Source organism: Ictidomys tridecemlineatus, chromosome 7 (assembly GCF_052094955.1).
Source record: "Ictidomys tridecemlineatus isolate mIctTri1 chromosome 7, mIctTri1.hap1, whole genome shotgun sequence".
In the NCBI taxonomy this organism is placed as follows: domain Eukaryota; kingdom Metazoa; phylum Chordata; class Mammalia; order Rodentia; family Sciuridae; genus Ictidomys; species Ictidomys tridecemlineatus.
Window position 1 is genome coordinate 137585067 of NC_135483.1, and position 17308 is coordinate 137602374.

General features: G+C 40.0%; 1 protein-coding gene across 2 annotated transcripts in view; it reads left to right on the forward strand.

Annotated features, from left to right (window-relative positions):
- Positions 1–3742: 3742 nt before the first annotated feature.
- The window catches only part of Cers6 (ceramide synthase 6), a 281227-nt gene continuing 267661 nt past the window's right edge, over positions 3743–17308 (forward strand). Inside the window, exon 1 of one of the 2 annotated variants that reach the window (XM_005315692.5) lies at positions 3743–4123. In XM_005315692.5, the coding sequence (XP_005315749.1) occupies positions 3954–4123 (170 nt within the window). In that variant the 5' untranslated portion in view covers positions 3743–3953. The remainder of the gene's footprint in view (positions 4124–17308) is intronic. The other variant, XM_005315693.4, reaches the window with a different exon arrangement.

Consider the following 17308-nt stretch of genomic DNA (forward strand, 5'->3'; position numbering starts at 1 on the left):
CCCATATCTTATCTTATTTGAGCTTCATTACAAGTGACATAGGTAAGACAAGTACTATTGTTATATAACTTATACAGGATGACTTTAATGTGCTCTTAGAAACTAAGCGACTTGTGCAAGATTCCCAGATAAGTACCGAATCCTCCTTCCAGTGCCCAACAAAATCCATCTTTCAAAATGTTCCTGAAATCCCACTAGCTTCTCAAAGTTGAAGACTCTCTCCTATTTGGCCTCTATAGAAAATTCTAGGGAAGCAGGAACGAGGGGGAAGGAGGGTGAAATAGAGAAAGAGGGAGAGGAATCAAGGGAACAAGTTACTGAGCTGGTCACATCCTTGAGAAAAGCTCAAAGAACCACAGGATAATTTCAGAGAGGCTGATTGAAGCTATGGTGTGTTCAAGGGACAGGGGAGGAAAAGGAGAAAAAAATGTATTCATGGCTTCCATTGCCTATGATCAAAATTCAGGTCCGGGGTCATTAACTTGCCAACACACACTGCTGTACACCGAGAAGGAGCTTCTGGATAGCACAGAAGCCCTGAGGTAGGAATCAAGGCACCATCAGGTCATCCAGGATGGAGTGACACTGAGAAACAAGGAGGGGGTCTGGCTGGCTTGGAAGGCTAGGTTCTACCATGACATGATCTTTTGCCACACAGATTGGGACACGGCTTAACAAACTCATCTCTCTGGCCTATGAGAATGTAGTTGGTCCAAAACAACTTTCAGAGAGTCACAAGTATCACTGAACAACCGAGTACACAGACTAGAATGGGGAAAGAGACATCTACTCCTCAATAAAGACTCACTCAAATGAGCCTCCTCGCCACCCACAAAATGGACCAATCCCTTCTTTATGCCACACTATTCTTCACATGAGTCTAACATGGATATATAAATATTCAACACAATTACACAGACTTTTCTCCTCATAGAGAAGATTTTTTTTTGAGGTTAGAGTAATGTTGATTCATAAATTCATAAGTTTATTGGGTAGCTACTATGTGGCGGGAAACATTGGTTAAGTGCTGGGGATACAACCATTGATAAAAATAGATTTTTAACTTTTGAAGTTTACATTTGTGTGGGGGGTGGAAGGGAGAGAGAATAAATAGTAAAATATGAATTGTGTTGATGTATGCTTTGGGGAGTGAGTGTTGTAGATCAACTAAGGTAGTAAGGGAAGGCTTCTCAGAGAAAGTGACATTAAAGAGCAGGCATAGATATTTGAAGGAAAGGAGTTCCAGGGACAGAGAAAAGCAAAAGCTGTAAGGCATAGAATGATGTGCTCCAAGAAAGATGGAGAGTCCAGCCTGACCACAGCAGAATAAGGGAGAGGAAAGAGCAGATGAAGTTCAGAGAGTTAATATGGAGTCAAATATCTGAGAGCATTGTAATGACTTTGGCTTCCCTTTGGGGAAGGATGGAGAAGAACAAGCTCCTAAAGTGCTAGAGTGATCTTAAATTTCAACAGGATTACTCTGGCTGAGAATAGACTGTGTAGAGAGGGAGGTGGAAACTGGAAGTTAGGAGGTTAGGTGAGAAGTACTGGTGGTTTGGATAGGATGGTAACAAAGAGGTGGTGAGAGATGGTGAGATTGTGGTAATGATACTGAAAGGACTTGTAATGGATTAGAAATAAAGTATGAAAGAAAGAAAGAAGGAAAAAAATGACACTCCACATTTTTGGTCTGAGTCAAGACTACAAGGATGGAGAGATTTATCGAAGAAGATTTGCAGCTTGGCCACAAGGTGGTTTTTATAGACATTCAGGTGGAGTTGTTGAGTAAACAGTGGATTTAAGAGTCTGAAGTTCAGGGAAAAGTTCATGGCTAGAGATATAAATGTAGGAGCTATTAGTATAACATTGAAAATCATGAAGAAAGCCTTGAAATCCTTGAGATAGGGGTAAGAACAGCAATTGAATGAGTACAGTTAGAAAAGTGAGGAGGACAAAAGACTGAGTCCAACTTTTAAGGATTAGGAAGATGAGGCGTAACCAGAAAGGAGATGGATCAGAAGGCAGGAGAAAAACCATGAGTGTGGTTTTTGGAAGCTAAGACAAGGATGTGTTAAGAGATAGGAACTGATAACTAGACCAAAAGCTACTGATAGAGGTGTTGAGAACTGTTATACACTGACTTGTTTGTGTCACCCCAAGATTCGTATGTGGAAAGCCTAGCCCCCAGTGTAATGGTATGAGAAGATGGAATACCTGGGAGGTAATTACCTTATGAAGGTAGAGCCCTCATGGAACAGGATTAATGCCTTTGTAAGAAGATAGAAAAGGAGCTTGCTTCCTCTCTGTTTTCCACAATGGGAGGATACAAGGAGAAGACAGCCATCCATAAACCAGGAGGAGGGCCCTTGCCAGATGCTGAATATGCCAGCACCTTGATTTTGGACTTCCCAGCCTTCAGAAGTGTGAGAAATAAATATCTGTTGTTCATGCCACCTAGTCTAAGCAGGCGGCTCTAAGACAAGAATTAAACTTTGTGTTTAGCAGCTTGGAGATCACTGGTGACCTTGAACAGTTTCAGAGCAGTGCAGGCAGCCAATTGCTCAAATGAAAGTTCCAAAGCGAATGGTGAGGAGAGAATTTAGAGGCAGCAGTATAGACCATTCTTCAGACCATTTTAAAGGGAAGGAATGAAAAGATGGTAACTGGAGGGAGAGGAAGAGTAACAAACTGTGTGTGTGTGTGTACCCCCCCCCCCCACACACACACACATTGGAAAGGACTAGTAGAACTTGTGGTAGAATCAGACAGAAAATGAATGATTCTGAGAAAACTGAACAAAATACCCCCTGGAAGCAGGTGTACACAGGTCACTGCACTAACCCACACCAAAGCATGGTGGGAGTGTAAGAACCTGCGTTAGGCCTCACGGTTCTATTGCCTTAAAGGTTTTAGATTCAAAAGACAGAAATAATGAGTCTGGCAAACAGAGTGGAGGTTGTCTCATGATCTGCCAAGTCAAAATGTGGTCTAGCAGCATTTTCAGAGAGGTTAGTTGAGAAGGGTAGAATTACAGAATGCTAGAGTTGCTTACCATCATCATTATTACCACCATCAAACAGCAATTAATAATCATAGCAATTAAGTGCCTACTTTCTTGTGCCACCTCATAAATCAAAATAAAAGGAATTGGTTTGAGAAGCAATAGTATCATAAGCCAGAAGGTCAAAGATGGGGGAAAGACAGGCTTGCGGCAGAGGCAGAAATCTCTTGCCAAACCATCTCTTGTCTCAGTTCCTGATTTTCACCCTTCTCTCCAATCGCTGGAGTGAATGATCCTTTTCCTTTTACTTCTGTCTCCTTTGCCTTTGCGCCCCCTACTACTTCTTTTGCTGTCTTCCTTCAGCGCAGGGCGGGTTCCTGAGGTTCCCAAGCTCAGCCTCAGTGCTCACCAGCCTCCCCATCGCCTCCCAGCGCTTGGGAAGTGGACTAGAACCCTGAAACTACTGTGGGGCAGGAACCGGCGTTCTGAGCATGTGCAAGCAAACTTGGGGCTGGGGCAGATTTTGGGGGGCCGGTACCAGGTCATTGCCCTAAGCTCAAAGCGAGAGATCGGCGAGAGCAAGGGTTGGCAGCGCTCCCGCGAGCTGCGGCCCTGCGCCCTGGGCGCAGCAGCTGCGCCCTGCCCTCCTGGCGTGGGCGAGCTGGCCGCGTGTGCCTAGCTGCTTGACGCGAGGGTGAGCCAATCAGGGCGAGCGGCCCCGGCTGCCATGTGACAGGCGAGGCGGCCCCTTTCCCAGCGCGGCCAGAGGGAGGAGAGAACCGGGGCTCGCCGCGAGCCTTCGAGAGCAGCGGCCGCAAAGGAGGCGGCAGCAACGGCTGGCGGGAGCCGCGGCTGCAGTCTCGGGCCAATCCGGCGCGCATCCCTGAGCGCCCTGCGCTAAGGAAAGCTCGGTGGGTCGCGGGAGCCGCAGGACAGGGGTGGACAAAGCAAGATGGCAGGAATCTTAGCCTGGTTCTGGAACGAGAGGTTCTGGCTCCCACACAATGTCACCTGGGCGGACCTGAAGAACACGGAGGAAGCCACCTTCCCGCAGGCTGAGGACCTCTATCTCGCCTTCCCACTGGCCTTCTGCATCTTCATGGTGCGGCTTATCTTCGAGAGGTAAGAAGGGCAAGAGCACCTCCTCCCTTCCCCCTGCACGCGCGCGCGCGTACACACACACAAACACACACACACTCTCTCTCTTTCTCACACACACACTCGCGCGCACACGCACACTCGCGTGCTCCGTGGCGCACGCCCCCGTGCCCCGCCGTTCGCTCCCACACCACCCCTTTGTGTTCCGGAGGGGTTGCTGACCTCTCTGGCTCACTTGCTTTCTGGGAGCCTGAGAAGGTCTGGCTTGCCTACGGATTTCCTCCAGGGTGCCGGAGAGGGCTGCGGGGCATTAGGGTCGCCTCCCGCACTCCTCTCTAGCTGTCTCTCTCCTCCTGGCGGCGAGGGCAGCTGAAGGAACAAAGGTGAGAGGCTGCTGGCCTCGGGACGCGCCGCACTCCGCGAGGCTTGGCCCTCTCCATCCGCGCGGCACTCCGCGTTGCCAGGCTGGGCTTCCCTGCCAAAGCTCAGCTCTATCCACCTGACAGCCAGGAACGTTCGGGACGCGCGGCCCAGAGCGAGGAGGAACCGTGCACACTTCCAGATCTACACTCCCGCTACTGATTGTAGGGAATATGCTTCAGAAGTATTCTCCAGGGTTGCCTTGGCTTTTGGTCGCTTTTTGGTTTCCATGTGTGATACTTAACATCAGGCCCTCAGTCTTTGGAAATAGGTGACAATAACATTCCATGTTATTAGCAGTTTCCTTATAAGAGGCTAGGACAGTACAGGTGCATAGCCTGCAAAATGACCATATGAAATTGACATCCGTGGCCTGTTAATAATCATGAACTTCTTCTTGGCACCAGAACACACTTAAAATAATTTAAAGAATTGTCATATAAGTGTTGGTGTAATTCTTCAATTTGGTTGGCTATCTCCATTGTATCACAAACAAACTTGTGTTACTCTCATTGAAATCAGCCTTAGTTAATAGGTTAGATCTTGCCTGCTGTGCATTCTCTGGGTGTTATTGAAACAAAACCTAGCCAGAGGCCCACACTTCTGTCTTTTTCATAACTGAAAACATCACCTTCCCCTTTTTTTCTCTTTTCCCATTCATAAAGGAAACCATGAATTTCTTAGATCACAAATTCTCACTTCCAGGTTTAGAATAGTTCAGTGGTAGAGTGCTTTTGCCTTGTATTTGAGAGACCCTGAGTTTGATCACAGCACCTTAAAAACGAAATAAACCCCACAAATTTCCACTTCCATGCCACCTCTCTACCCTGCCCCCAACTTACCTTGATTTTGTTTCTTAAGCTTTTCTTTTGGTATCCTGTTTGCCTGAAACCACTACTGCAGACTGCAGAATATATCAATTGTATCATTTGTTGCTGGAAATAGCAAGAAAGCTTCATGGAAAAAAAAAAGTATCTTTTGTTCAAGGAAGGTGTATTTTTCAATGGGCAGTATTGTTGTCAGAACTATCAGCTCTTCTCATGCTGAAATCACATGCACAAAGGGAACAGTTTGAAGACCCTCCATATTAAAATGATTGGAATTTGATACAAACTTGACATTGATCCTATCCAGTACTGAGATTTATAGGGGAAAAGAGGGTGTATTTGCAGGTTAAGAGTTGTTCCTACAGCTTATGTTTACTTGAAGAAAATAGGAAGTCATGTCTAATCTTGCAGTCTCTCCAAAGACAAGCAGGTTCTCAGGACCAGCAGGTTGTTTGGTGTTGGCACATTTTAAAGGCTTCATACACAATTGCTGAATGACATATGATAATTTTTGCCTGATAAATTCTGGTTGGATTCATTTTTAGGTAGTAATGCATCTGAAAGAAATCTTCAATTTTATGTTTGGAAGAACAAAGGCATGGCAGCTGGTGAACTGTATGCAGAGTGTTGCATTTTCCTGACATTCTTTTCCATGGTGGTTCTAGGCTGTTCATTAAGTTGGAAAATATTTTTAGAGAATGGAGATTGTTTTGTATTTATATTCTATCTTTAAACAAAGAAACAAACACTAATGCTATAGTTACAACCTGGAAGTTCTTTTTAAAAATTTATTTTAATATATATATATATATATATATATATATATATATTGTGTATGTGTGTGGTTGGACACAATACCTTTGTTTTTATTTATTTATTTTTATGTGGTGCTGAGGATCAAACCCAGGGACTTGCACACACTAGGTGAGCGCTTTACTTCTGAGCTACAACCCCAGCCCCCCCTGGAAGTTCATTTTTCCTCTTCCTAAACCTTTTTATCTGCCTTTGCACAACCCCATGAATTGACTTAGAGTTTACACAGGGGTCAGCTGCTTTCCAAACATCAGTCATAGCAGATGTCCTCACATTGGTATGTAGACAGTTGGTCATTTCCTTTGGGCCATTGATCCAAATAGAAGTGGTTTAATGTGGTTTAATGGCCTCTATGGGAAGTGAAAGTTTATGATTCATGTTCAGAATAATAATCCAGTATGGTACATGTACCATAGGATGCAACTGACTTCTGGAGGAGTGGCTACTTTATTTCTTTCTATAGTTGTCTTTTTTTTCCTTTTCTTTCTTCTTTCTTTTTTTCTTGTTGTTAACTAGGGATTTAATCCAGGGGTGCTTTACTATTGACCTACATCCCTAGCCCTTTTTATTTTTTGAGACGGGGTCTCACTAAGTTGCTCAGGGCCTCACTAAGTTACTGAGGCTGGCCTTGAACTTGTGATCCTACTGTCTCAGCCTCCCAAGTTACTGGGATTGCAGACATGCACCACCACACCAGGCTCTTCCTATAGTTATAACAGACTATCTTTAATTATTCAGTCACTTTTTCTCTGAAAAAAATCTCAGGGTATAGTTGCATCTGTATTAAAAATTCTGCATGTTTCTATTCTTCTCAAATCCAAATGACACATTCTGTGATCCAACCAATGGTGTTCATCCCAGTAGTGTCCAACAAGAGCTTGAATAAGTTTTGCTGAGTCAGCCAATATTGTTATCACTAATAGGGCCCACTTAAAGTACCCTTTTAACATGTTGTGCATAAATATTTTGCAGTATTCTAAATGGAAAGCATTATTTAAGGAAGCCTGTTGTGAATTCCTTTGTAAGATGAAATGCTTTTGTAATAGGAACGATTCCTTCAAGATTCTATTCTGCTTATGCTTTTACTGTTTTATTTTATTTCAAAGCTGAGAACCTATTTAGGAAATATTTGATCATTTAAATTTCTTATTTCCATTAAATGAGGTCAGTAATACCCTTGTTAAGGCTAAAATTATGGATTTGAATGCCTTCTTAATCTTTATGTATTTGTCTTTAGAAAGAAAAACACTCATGAATTAATTGAATTGGGCTTTGCCAAGCTGAACAGCTTTTTCTGTTTTCACTCCCATGTTGGGGTGTGGACAGTGGAGACACTAGTGGCCAGCACATGCCACTTTGCAGCAGCATATGGTCAGCAATATGGGAGCCCAGCATGACTGGTTAAAAATGGAGCAGCCTAAGGTCAATGACTTTTGGATGAGTCTATGAATACCCCAGATCTTGGTGGTTTTTAGAATAGCCTTTATACTATGCTTAACTCTGGGCAGGGACCAAAAGGGCCAATTTAGATACTACTTGATTGACAGAGCAAAATATTTCTTGTTTAAAAAAGGAAAAAAAAAAAAAAGAATGGCTTTTCTTAGAATGGAAATTATAGTGTATGCCATTTTATTATGTTATTGAGTTGATGACAGAGAACAAAATATTATTTGCTAATTGTAGCATTATCATGTATTTTATTAATTTTCTTGATTTCATGTTTGTTTAAGCTCAATAAACCATTCTTAGGAATTTTTAATAAATGCTTCTTCCAACTCCACTTTGTTTTCAAAAATGTGTTTTGTTATGGTATTCCTAAATGTGGGATTAAAGTTCTGCTGATTCCCTGTTTGGAAACAAATTATTTGTGTCACTGTTGTAAAAGGTAACTTTAATGCATTTTCTTCTTTGTGAGTTTGGGAGGGAGAGATGCAGAAAGTATTGATAGGGAGTCAGAACAACCAAGTTGTAGTCAAAACTTACCTCATTCTGGGGCAGCCTCCTAATTTATCTCTGCTTATTTTCTCATGTACACAATGAAGCAAATGGCCACTGTAATCTAAGGTTGCTTTCCCTCCCGATTCCCTGAATCCTGTGAGTCCTCTGTATTTGAAGCTTACTAATTATTATCTCATGAGACTTTTGTGGCAGGCTAAATGTCATGTTTTAGCAGGCAGAAATAAGTCCTCTCAGAATAGTTTTTTTTTTAATAGAAATACTCTAGGCAATGGTTTAGTTTTTATTATTTTAGTATTTTTGAGTAAACAATCATTTGGAATGTTGTCATTTTTGCTTTGAAAAGCTGCAGTATTTTGGAAAACCAACAAAGAAGATTCATCAAAGAAACAATTGCTTCCTTTTGTCCTTCCTCTTTATATGAAACCCAGAGCAAAACTGACACCTGACTGGGAAAGAAATGAGTAGCTCATTCCTGACAGGGTGACTGTTGGAATGCCAAGCTATGTGAGGAGCGTCACCTCTCTTGTGGTTGACTCCATGGGCTGTCTAGCCATTCAGCCCCCAATGATCTGTGTCCCCCAAACTTCAAGGAACAGCACTGTCTTATTGTGGGACAGGGAATATATAGCCAGCAAGCTTTGTCTCATCATTTACCTTACCAGCAGCCTTGGGTAAGGTACTATGGGACAGTTGAGAGGAAGGGGAAGGGAGAAGAGAAGGGAGGGAAAGAGGAGGGGGAGGGAATGTGTTGGGGGAGAGGAGTGAGTAAGTGACTGCCAGGAAAAGTGAGATATGAGGTAAAGTTCATTACTGAAGGATGTTCCTATAATGTGCCCTGTAATGAGTAGACTGATATCTTCAGATGTATTTCAAGAGTTTTTGATAACAGCTTATTTACATTGTTTTCTCCTGTAGTCATTGCTGTACATGAAATTTGTAAATCTATCATTTTAATTTTTTCCCATTTTTATTGGTGCATTAATTTAATTGTACATTATGGTGGAATTCATTGTTACATATTCATACATACACGCAATATAACAATAACAATATAATTTGACCAATATCATTTCCCAGTATTTGCCAGTATCCCTGCCCTCTTCTTCCCTCTGGTCCCTTTCCTATATTCTACTCATTTCTATTCTGTTTTCATAATATTGCCACCACCTTTCTTTTCCCTTTTCCTCTCTAGTTTACACATATGAGAGAAAACAAACAACCCTTGACTTTCTGAGTTTGGCTTATTTTGCTTAACATGATGTTTTCAAGTTTCATCCATTTTCCTGTAAATGACATAATTTTATTTTTCTTCTTGGCTGAATAAAATTCATATATATCTATATCTATCTATATCTATCTATATCTATCTATCTATCTATCTATCTATCTATCTCACATTTCTTTATTCATTCATCCATTGATGGGTTCTTAGACAGGTTCCATAACCTGGCTATTGTGATTTATACTGCTTTAAACAAAGGTGTGCATATACCACTGTAATATGCTGATTTTAATTCTTAGGATAAACATGAAGGGGTAGTCTAGCTGGGTCATGTGATGGTTCCATTCCTAGTCTTTTGAGGAACCTCATAGTGGTTTCAATAGTGATTGATAAATGTACCTTAGGTAATCAAATGGTCATAGGATTCATGTTAAGACTGGATACCTGCTATGCAAGAGTCTGGTGTAAGAAGCAAGAATTGGGTTCACACACCCATAGGTTGCCTCCTACAGCTTCTGATTGGGCTAGAAAAAAATAAATTACAATGGATATTTTGTTGGTAAACAACCTAAAGTGAAAGGGATCGTATTCTTTGCAGAATTTCAGTACAATTTCTTCGTTTCACAAAATAAAAGGTTTGCATTTACAGGGTAGCTATTCATAATATGTTGATTTGGGAATAAATCATGGATTTAATATATATCCATGATTTATTCCCAAATAAAATAAAATATATATATATATATATATATATATATATATATATATATATATATATATATATATATATATAAAACTTTACTTTTAATGAGAAGTGCCATAGAATGCCTGAGCAGGTAGTTTTCTGTTGAGGGTATCTGATCTCTTTAGATAGGGCTAGATAGTTTTCTCCTGGATCTCTAGTTTGTATTTCAGAAGTGATGGTCTTTTGTGATGGGAAAGGGCAGGTGGCAAGGGAAGGAAAACTCAGTGTTATGTGAATTTCTTCCATCAACATACTAGGCTTATGGCTCTGTCTGACATCAGTACACCTTCCTCAAGCTTTCTTCATGTATTTTTCTTACCTGATTAAATTTTTTTTTGCAAGTGGTAGAATTTAAGTACATGAAACCTTTAAATGATTATTACATATGCTTGACATTTCTTCCTCCATTACTAGGCAAAACCAGATTTTCTAAAGCTATTGATTTTTAAATTTTTATAGTCAGGACTTTCAAATTTTTCTTTTGATCCTTTCTTAAATATTCTTGAGTCAGGATACTGGGGTTCCAGATTTTGTTTGATAATAGCTGGTTGCTTAATGCTTCTAGAAACTATTTTTATTTCTTTTTATTAAAAAGGTAAACAAGATCACCTCTTAAAACACAAATATCATTCTATATTAGTGATGCCCTGAGAATTTTTATTTCTGAAACTTTACTCTTAGATTTCTTCCTTCTTCCCACCCTCTTTTAAAGCAATTTTTTTTGTTTGCATTCTTTCTTGGCACATCATTAATTGTGCCAAACATTATGCTGTAGCATGAACAAAAACAGGAAGGTGATCCTCATAGTGTATTAGTAACACTGTGGATGATTGCATGCCCAGGGCACATGTTCCAAAACTGACACAGTGCTTGCCACTTATTTTATTTTTGACTGCTATTAATGACTGCCATTTTTAATGAATAATTTTCCAGTTTTTGAAAATAAAAGTAAAAAACTAATTTTAGTCTAAATTTATTACTTTACATGGTTTACTTCATTTAGAACTCTGCCATTCCCTGTGAGGTAGCTGCCCATTTTTACCCAATTTTACAGATGGAACCAAGGGTTGAGAATTTAGGAAATGCATCTCACTTTATACAGCTTAAAATAGCAATGTAGGTATTTGGGACTTGGATTCTTGATCTAATAATTTTGGTGATCTCCTAGTTTGAATATTATAAGATAACACACACACACACACACACACACACGCACGCACACACACACTATATGGTTCTATATATAGTCTGTTGTCATCTAATGATATAATTTGAACATTTTCCATGTAATAAAATTTATTTAAAAATGTTTTCACTGACTACATTATTCTATACAGCAGCTATGTTCACTTACTTTGTTCCTATATATTGTTGGAAACTTAGGCTATTTTTAGTAAATACATCTCTCATTTCCTATTGATTTCTGAGGAATATTTCCTAGAAGTGGGATTTCTAAGCCCCAAAGGATAAATTTTATTGTCCCCCCCCTTTTTTTGCAGTATTGAGCATTGAATCCAGGACCTCATGCATGCTAGGCAAACAATTTACCACTGAGCCATATCCCCAGCCCTATTTTAGTGCTCTTGATGGATGCAAGTTACCAAATAGTTGTGCAGAAATGATATACCCATTTGTAAGTCCTTATCAGAATGCAGATTGTTATCATTTGAATAAATTTTTGCTTTGAGAGTTGAAAAAATTATTATTGTCCTAAGGTGGAATATGTTTTTATATTACTCAAGATGAACTTGTTTCAAATATTCATTAGTTACTTGTATTTCACTTTCTCTGAATTTATGTATATTTTCCTATTGAGATGAGAAGATGAGGTTTGTCCTTTTTTTTTTTGGTGGGAAAGTGGTCGCTGACATCATTATATCCTACTTCTTTTTTTGGGGGGTGGGGAAGTAGGGGAGATTGAACTCAGGTACACTCCACCACTGAGCCACATTGCCAGCCCATTTTGTATTTTATGTAGAAACAGGGTTTCACTGAGTTGCTTAGTATCTCCTTCTTCTTAATGGTCTTGATGGATCTGTTTCTTTGGTCATATGATTACTCCCATCCATTTCTCTTTGCCTTATTTCTCTCCAGACTTTAGGAAGGAAGCTTCTCAGACTCTACACAATGGTAGAGATGCAGTCAGGAGGATGAAGTAGACAATCTCCTGACTCTAGTATAGAGAGTGAGGCAAGATCAAGGGCTGGGTAGAAGAGTGAGCCCTCAAGAATAAATGATTTTAGCCAGGTACAATGGCATACATCTGTAATCCCAGCGGCTCTCGAGGTTGAGGCAGAAGGAGTTCAAAGCCAGCATCAGCAACTTAACGAGGCCCTAAGCAACTCAGTGAGGCCCTAAGCAACTCAGTGAGACCCTGTCTCTAAATAAAATATAAAAAAGGACTGGGGATGTGATTTCGTGGTTAAGCACTCATGGATTCAATCCCCTGTACCCAAAAACAAACAAACAAAGAATGAATAATTTTTATGAAGGGAAACTTAGATAGAGCCTAACTCCTGTACATTGTCCTTCCAAACTTTTAGTTTAAAATGACTTAATAGAATCCTTATGAAAATACAATTTAAAACCATAATGAGGTAACATCTCATAACCATGAGGGTGGTTGTATCAAAGCAAGCAAACAAAATAGAAAAAATCAAGTGTCACTAGGATGAGGACAGATTAGATCTCTTTTGCACTGTTGGTGGCAAAGTAAAATGGTACAGTGACTATGGAAAATAGTATAAATGATCCCCCCCAAATTAAGATAGAATTACCATCTGATGTAATTTCACTTCTGGTTCAAATCTGTAAAGAATTGAAATCAGGGTCTTAGCCATGTTTATAGCAGCATATTTCACAATAATCAAAAGTTAGAAGCAACCCTAATAGTCCATGGGTGGATTAATGGGTGAACAAAATGTGATAGATACTTTCATCTCAGTCTGTATAGGCTACTATAACAAAATACCATGAACTGAATAATTAATAAATAGGAATTTATTGCTCACAGTTTGGAAATTCAAGATGCCATCCAATTTGCTGTCTGATGAGGACCTGTTTTCTGGTTCACAGATGGCACCTTCTTGCTGTTTTTTTCCATTGTAGAAGTGGTAAGGCAGTTCTCTCAGGCCTTTTATATGGGCATTGATCCTATTCATGAGGGTCCAGTCCTGGTGACCTAATCACTTCCCAAAGACTCCACCTTCTAACACTATCACACTGGTAATTATGTTTGAATATAGGAATTTTGGGAGGGGGTCCCAAACATTCAGACCATAGCAACATACGATAGAATATTATTTAACATTAAAAAGTAATGATATACTTAAAAAGAATTAAGATTGGAAGTTTTATGTTTTATGTATTTTACCACAATAAAAGAAAAAGCAGTAGAAGTTTCACTGACTTAAAAGAAAAAGTCACTTACTAAAAATAACTCTCTTCATTTTCTAAGCATAGCATTTTTCTAGTTGGAGCACATGTCCAAGTCCTCTTGATCTCAGTTTCCTCAAGCACTTTTTAAAAAATATTTTAGTTTTTGGTGGACACAACATCTATATTTTATTTTTATGTGGTGCTGAGGATCGAACCCAGCACCTTGCGCATGCCAGGCGAGCGCGCTACCACTTGAGCCACATCCCCAGCCCCTCCCTTTTATTTCTTTTTTTAATGCACAATTCTCTTCAGATGTGAGAGAGCACCTCTTCTTTCCAGAACCATTGGTCATGGGTAGTCGGGAGGGGAGGAGAAATGGAAGGAAGGTTTAATATTCAGATAGTAATGGGAGCATCCTGGGGTCTTTTGGGAATTAAGAGGAGAATGAATGGAATATCAGAGAGATTACAGAATTTGGGATTAAATCCAAACATTTCCCTGAATCATCTGTGCAACACTGCACTGGAACCAAACAAACAACTTACCTCATTGATAGTGCAATTTAATAAATGAAAGGGGGCGTGTACAGAAAAGGAGAGCTGGGTGTGGTTGTAGAGGATCCCCGGGATTGAAGAAGGCATCCTGGTGAGCACATAATCCATTTAAAGTGAACCAGGATAATAGGATAAAGTTCTCTCCAGACAAGTGGCCTAGGCCACAGATGAGTCCTGGGGAGCTTTGGGTGGGTCATGGTCAGATTTGACCTATCTCCCTGTCTTTCAGTTTGATTTTATGTGCATTTTGTAAGCAATGATTTCAACATTTGAATACTGGAGAAGGTAATTTTCCTCAGAAGCTACATATTATAAAGACAATCAGATGATAAGCCTTGCCAGGCACATTATAGAACGGTAGTTTTTGATGTTTATTCTAAAGTATACTCATTGTACAAGACTCTCTTTTCTGTAACTCATCTATGAGAATATTTTGGGCAGTTGATTTTTACCTTAAAGAACTTTCTTCTTCCTCACCTCTGTCCTTTAAAATGGACTGCTCTTGTTTTGCCTTTATTATCTTAGAATTGGATTGTGAGGTTGTTTTTTTGATTACTTTTTGGGTAGGGGTGGGGTTGGAAATATACAAATGTTTTTTAATTGCGGGAGAGATACATTCCTTTACTAGGTAATCCTTTTACACAGTGACCTAGGACTAACATTTGTTTGTGTCATGCCATTGTCCCATAAATGTCACATCTTATCTTTGAAGTTTCTGCTAACCAAGATATCCTTGCCCTCCTGAAACTGTTGCTGAGAGTATCTTTTCTTTCTTTTCCTCCATTTTTTCCCTTTTACTCTATCCTTTCCTTTCTCCTCCCTCCTTCTCTTCCTTCCCAGTATCAATGGTGCGGATCCTCTAAAGTCACTGGGAAGTTTGGAGAGAAGAGGAACAGCCTACAGTTTGGAGTGAGGGAGAAGATAGAGAAAACCACTCAAAATCTTGTCTGGGGACAGTTTGGCCAGTGTCAGAGTAAAAGCTGACAGCTAGTCTGAGTGGCTCTGTGGAGCTTGTTTTAATAGATCTCCACTTCACAGCAGAATGAAATGACTTAGTCGTTTAGGTACAGTGACAGTTTGGACACGATAGGATAGCTTGAGTGAAGGAAAATTGAGAAAAAAAGCAATCAATCATTTAGGCATTATGGAGAGTAGGAGATCATTAATAAAGGCTTTGTGTGTCAGTAGGTATGTGTGTATCTTTGAGTGCTTGGGTAGGCTTGATGTTGACTGTGCATTTAAAGTATGTTATTGCTTTGTATGTTTATTGTAATTAATTAGAAATGTACATTCCTAACTAAAATTAAGAGGAGAATGAATGGAATATCAGAAAAGTTACAAAATTGGGGATTAAATTCAAACATTCCCCGGTGTCATCTGTGCAGCGGTGGATAACATACTCTGTGAAATTTGGTGTCCTCACTTGAAGAATGGAGAATATGCCTATGCTGTAGGATTGGAGGAATCATGGGAAACTGTATTTAAAGGGGACTCAATGAAAGTACACACTGTGTAGAACATACTTGATACCACAGTGTAGGGTTTAGCACCTACTTGAGAAATTATGTTGTGTAATTTGATTGAGTGTGCTGGGTGGACAGGGACCCAGGGAGAGGGTGCAGCTTGTGGAGGCAGTAGGGCCTGTTTATATATTTGATCCCAGGACTGGAGGATTTGCTTGTTCTATTGAAGAGTAAATATTTAGAGTATTAGGCTTTGCAGCACCAATCTCTTTAGCATGGTGCCTATTTAAGGAGTAGAATGCGTTGAAGCCTTTTTCCCCTCAACTGTTCATAATGATGTGGATTGTGCCCAGGGAATCTGCTTGTATTTGGTAGCAGAAAAAATATTTCTAATAGTGAGGTTTTAAACAAGAGATGGGCAACTGTGTGTGCACTTTGAGCCCAACACCTCTGGGTTCTGTGCCATTGGAGAGGGCTCCTGAGAGGATGGTCTTCTTCTGGATAGAGTTTTCTAAAGAAGCTGAGTTTCAGTGGAGGAAGCCTTAGGCTGATATCCCAATCTACCTCCCACCCCTAGTCTTGCCCCGAAAGTCCTCTTTTATTGCAGATGGTCTCAAGGGAAAATGGATTAGTTCTTCCCTCACTGGTAAATGGCAAACATCACATTTGGCATCACGTTGATTTGAGACCTGGGCTACATTCTGCTCTTGCCACTTACTGGCTACAGGTCTAAAGAGCGAATTAACCTAATCAAGTTCACTTTCCACCTGAAACCCATAGAGTTGCCATGAGGATTGAATGAAATAATGTGTGCATTGTGTTGAGGACAATGCACAGCTCACTGAACGAGCGAACACTTGTTCTTCTGGTTTGTCCCAGTCATTCACACACACCAACACACAGTCGCCTCCAGTATGATTGATGGGGTTCTTATTTCCAGAAATGAGACCTCGCTGGCCTTCCCTTTATGTGATCAACATGCACGTCAGATCCATTCTTGACAGACCCAGTGTAGGGTTGGCAGTGAAGTCATTTGAGTTTACTTTCTCTATTATCTTCCCTTAATCTATTTTCTTTTCTTCTGAAGAAGATTCTCATTCTTCCACTGGTAACAGGCAGAAAGGTAACCTTGGAAGCTTAGCTTAGTGAAGAATGGAACCCCATCTACCTCATGGTCATGTGATGTACTTTGCTGAGGTTGTGCATTCATATTTAGACAACTCAGAAATACTTTACCTAACGAGAGCCTTGGGACTGATATTTATTGATTTCTTTGAAAATTTTAATTCTGGGAGATTACTACCTTAATATGATCCTTAATAAAAAAGAAATTGAATCTAATAGCATTTATAAAAAGGCAAACATTCAAAATTGACTGAAAATACTACATCTATGTATTTTTTCCTTAAGAGAGACAAATCTACATCCCCAAATTTGAACTTCCATTGATATGTGTGTGGCCAACCTGCCTGACCAAATTAGTTCAAAAGGGATTTGCACCTGCTTTCAACTGTAGGCATTTTTCCAGCTCTTTATAATTTAAAATGTAAATAGCCATGTAAGTAATTTTTAAAATATTCCAATTTTAAGGCATCAATGGAGGGCATTTTAAGATGATTAAATGTGACCTTTTTGGTAGGTTGTCTTTTAAATAAAGAAGTAAGGCAAAGATGAAACCACACTGCTCTAGACTGACAAATTGCCAAAAGCTGCCTCAAGTACAGTTGTAGTTTAATAGAATCACAGACACTGTACTTTGAAAGGAAATTGAAACTATTTATTAAAAAATGTACCATCTACCATCGGTCAGACAACAGTGGTGTATCAG